Source organism: Arachis ipaensis, chromosome B03 (genome assembly GCF_000816755.2).
Source record: "Arachis ipaensis cultivar K30076 chromosome B03, Araip1.1, whole genome shotgun sequence".
Taxonomy (NCBI): Eukaryota; Viridiplantae; Streptophyta; class Magnoliopsida; order Fabales; family Fabaceae; genus Arachis; species Arachis ipaensis.
Genome location: NC_029787.2, coordinates 6,677,308 through 6,682,298, shown reverse-complemented (window position 1 = coordinate 6,682,298; position 4,991 = coordinate 6,677,308). Strand labels below are relative to the sequence as shown.

Genomic DNA, 4,991 nt, shown 5'->3' with positions numbered 1-4,991 from the left:
GTATTTGTATCGTGTGAGAGTATTGTCATCAATTCTATAACAATTAAGTGTAGAGACAGATATCTCTCTAAACAAAACAATCTAATTGTGCCTTAAAACCACAACAAATATAAGATTTTATCATCTTCTTAATCATAATTTTTCAACAATTTTAGAGGGATATTTTTAAAGATGGCTCATGATCAGAATACTACGTTTAAGCTCATGAATAATCAAGAGTTTGTTAAGTTGGATCGCTTTGATGGAATGAACTTCTTCAACTGTTGGAAGGATAAGATAATAATGTTTCTTATTTTGGTTCTCAATCTTGTATATGTAATTGATCTAAAGACTACACCAATTGTCGATGACGCTGAAAATACCACACCAGAAGAAAAGGAAAAGAATACTTAATTAAAGAAGAAACGCGATGAACGAAGATACTTTTGCATGTCAAAGTCATATTCTCAACATTTTATCCGACTAACTCTACGATCTCTACATGTCAATTCAATCACCACTGGAGATTTAGAAGTCTTTGAAAGAAAAGTACAATACTGAACGACAAGGAACATATAAGTCTATTATGCTGAAATATTTTGAATTTATTATGAATGATATTATGCCTGTTATGGATCAAATTCATGAATTACAAATCCTTGTAAGTAGATTTTGTGATCTACAAGTGGTGATTCTTGAATCATTACAAGTTGGAATAATTATTTTAAAATTGTCTTCATCTTGAAATGGTTATAGGAAGAAATTTTTACATTTTGGTGAGAACTTCACAATTAAAAAATTATTAAGTCATATACGTATAAAAGAGAAAACTCAAAAACGTAATGATGTGTATCTTTAAAAAAAAATTCTAAAGTGAATCATATTGATGAAAACAACACCAATAAGAAGAAAAGAAAGTTCTCAAAGGATTCTAAGCAAGACAAGAAGAGACAGAGAATGTTATCATTGTTACAAGAAAGGACATTACATCAAAGAATATAGATTTTTAGAAAAAAAAAAGCATTAAAGGCCAATTTAGTAGAAGAAAAAGACTTAGTTGTTATATATGATTGTAAAAAAAAGTATAAAATATGCATATTGCATGGTATGATTATAAAACTCAACATGGCAACACAAAAAAAATTACTTGAATGGTGGTTAGATTTTAGGATTACTGTTCATGTTTGCAATGATTACAACCAATTCAAAACATACGAGAAAATGAACAACAAAAAGTTTTTATAAGCAATGACAATTCAACTAAAGTTTGTGATTAAGAAACTGTGGAATTAAATTTTACATTTGGAAATAAATTAAGTTTAGTAAATGTATTTTATATTTCGAATTTGAGAAAAAAATTAGTTTTCGATAGTCTCTTATGTAAAATAGCGGTCTAATTTTACTTTGAAATCACAATAAATATAAAATTTTGTCATTTTTTTAATCATAATTTTCTAACACAATTTTTATGGACAAAAAACAAATTTAAATATAATTTTTAAAAATATTATGTGCATACTAAAAATTAGTCATTATATATAATTTTGTCCCAAAAATTTTTTATTTTTATCAAATATACCTCTGACGACTAATTTTTCAAAAATTTTAAGACTAATTCAATAACAATTTCATAAGAATAACCCTGGACACAAGCAAATCAAGCATAATTTTCGTGCATTATTGTTAGATTGGTCTTAAATTTTTTGAAAATTTAGCCGTTAAAGATATATTTAATGCAAATCAAAAAATTTTAGGACAAAATTAAAATAAAATAAAATTTAAGAATATTTTTAAAATTTTTGCCAAACTTCAGAAACAAAAAGCATATTTTACCCTACTTTATATTCACTAACAAAATTTAAATAGCAGAAATTGCCTTTTGCAGGCTGAGAAAGGATACAAGAAGTTGGGTAAAATAAAAATAAATAAATTAATGATGACTAAAAATCAAATGATGACAACTTTTCAAATTATGTTGTAGCCAAATGACAATGTTTATTGTTCCCCCCCAAAAAAAAAAAAAGGCTAATTAAGTGGTGGTACCACCATTGCATTACATGAAGGGCCAACTACTTGTCCATGCAATGCACTATAAATATTTCACACCAAAGCATGCATTCTTCAACATCAAATAAGGTTTCTTCATCTATTATTGTCAACTAAACTTGGACCTTAATTAATTATTAGCAATATAATCATGGCATTCACGGCAGAGCAAGAATCCCTCGTGGTGAACTCATGGAATGTTCTCAAGAACAATTCTGCGGACCACGGTCTCAAGTTTTTCTTGAAGTAAATAATTATTAATTGATTTCAATTTCTTTATAATTTATCTTTAATTTATTATCTTGATCTTAATTATTGAAGCATGCACATACACTACCAAAAAAAAAAAACTTTTAATGACAAATTTTTAGTAGCAATAATATAATAGTCATTATATATTTTATTTAATTTATATTTTTGTAATAATTATATGTTTGCTGTTATTATGATATATTATAAATTAAGTAATGGTAATTATATATTTTTTTTTGCCATTAAAAAAATTTTAACGATAAAATATAAAAAAATTAATGTCTAATTAGTAATCACTGATAAATAAATAGCAATTAAAAATAATTTTTCTACTAGTGGCATGACCTGTATAATTCAAGATATTATATTTTATATATTATATTCAATGACTGACCTTATAATAAACTCCAACAAATTAAAATTTTGTAGAATATTCAGTGCTGCCCCAGAAGCAAAGCCATTGTTCTCATATTTGAGAGATACAAGTGTTCCTTTGGAGCAAAACCCTAAGCTTAAGACACATGCCAACCTTGTCTTTGTCATGGTATATATAATATATGCTTTGTCTTAATTAATTACTTGTCCGTGTCGCCATTTTATTTGATGTGGATAAAGAAGCTAACCTTTCTATTTCTCAAATTAAACTCTAATATATAATCATGATAATACTCATAGACCAATCATAATAAAGGTAGGTTCTCAAATGAAATAGTTATAATAATATTATTTCATATGGTCAAGTAATATGATTTGACTAATATTATTCGTTTGATTTTAGTTAACATTTGAATTAAGATTGACAAAATAAAAATTGCTCAGAGACCGTTTGATTTTTTATGCTACTTTCTATTGAACTAATGTGATTTATTTTTATCAAAAAAAAAAAAAAAATCAAACGAAAATCAAAAATTTTTTAAATTATTTTTATTTTAAATCTTAAATTTTAAATTTTACAAACAAATAAAAATTTTACTAGTTTTCTATATTTATTCTTATAAATAATATTATATTACATTGCAGATTGCTGAATCCGCAATTCAACTACGAAAAGCTGGAAAAGTGACGGTTGGAGAATCAAACTTGAAACATTTAGGCGTTGTTCATCTCAAACTTGGTATTCAAGATGCACACTTTGCGGTATATATACAATTCAATTGTTAATAACATAACTATTTATTTTAAATCATGATATGTACAACAAAAATGCCGTAGAATAAATCATTTGTATAAAATATATGTTGAAATATAAAATATATAATTAAAATATATAAAAAATAATATATACATTGATACATAAATATACAGTAACGATGATTAATTCATTATAAAAAAAGAGAATTATTTTAACATTTTTTTTAACAGTCATAGTTAAGTATAAAAATTAATATATATTTTTGACAAATATCACAAATGTCAAATTTTCTATATTTTTTGATGAATAATTTGATTGTAAGAAATAACTCCTCAATTTTGACACTCATTTATTTTCAACTTATTCTATTATTCCTTTTCTTCGTTGAGCTCCGTCAATTTTGACATCACACTGCTCTCAGTTTAGGATCATACTACTCATTCTTCATCTTCAAAATCTCAAGTTATTCTTCAGTTTCAAGATCTCATCTCATTCTTTGTTAAAAATTTTTAAAAATTTTTTATGGTTAATAAGTGTCAAAATAAATAGTATTTTTGACGGTTAATAAGTATCACAAAAAATATGTTCTCAAATTTTTCTAACAAATTATTTTTTATGGCCAATATTTATTAAAATAAGATTTAAACTTTTTTTTACAATTACTTATATGTTAAAAATACTATTTTTGACAAAACTTTTATTAACATATTTTCATAGTTAAAATAATGTCAAAATTTATTTTTTTGACAAATTTTAATTTTTTTGACACATAATAATCCTAAAAAATGGTCTATATTGTTGTAGTGATTTAGTGACTGATATTTTGTATACAGATAGAATTTTTTGTTTATATATAATAGTAAGTATTGTTATATTGTTAATTTTTTGGTTGGTTTGAATTTGTTAATGAATGAAAAAATGAAATAAAAAAAAGGTGGCAAAATCGGCACTTTTGGAGACTATAAAAGAAGGAGTTGGTGAACAATGGTCAGCAGCATTGAGCGATGCATGGGGAGTGGCTTATGATCAATTGGTTGCTGCCATCAAAGCTGAAATGAAGTAGCTTCCTTTCACGCATACATTCCATCTTCTTCAAATTATTAAATAAGATCGATACTTAATTAGCTTCCACAGCATTATTCAAGTATCATCATGTATGCATGTCAGTGTTTGAGTCTTATATATTATATAATATATGTTTTTGTTTTGTTGGGGTTTGATATAATATATGTATGGAAGAAAGGATATAGATGATCAATAAATAATCTAGCATTATTATATAGTAGCTAGAAAATAATGAGAGATTAGATATATATGTATAGCTCTCATGAAGACATGGATGTCCTTGCATTGAAATAATTGAGGGTTTCATAGCATTGCATTAGGTCAAGGACTCAATTAATCTCTAAAGATCACTATATCCTTTCATCACCCCAATAATAATGTTCCATCTAGCTCCATTAGGATCTAGTATTATTATTAACTATTAAGGGAGAAAACAAAATAAAATAAAAATTATTATTATTATTATTATTATTATTATTATTATTATTATTATTATTATTATTATTATTATTATTAT

General features: G+C 25.0%; 1 protein-coding gene across 1 annotated transcript; it reads left to right on the top strand.

Annotated features, from left to right (window-relative positions):
• LOC107628933 (non-legume hemoglobin-like) lies at positions 2,085–4,933 on the top strand. The gene is made up of 4 exons (XM_016331575.2): positions 2,085–2,271; positions 2,707–2,821; positions 3,298–3,414; positions 4,344–4,933. The coding sequence occupies exons 1-4, from the start codon at positions 2,177–2,179 to the stop codon at positions 4,470–4,472; spliced, it is 456 nt and encodes a 151-aa protein (XP_016187061.1). The 5' UTR covers positions 2,085–2,176; the 3' UTR covers positions 4,473–4,933.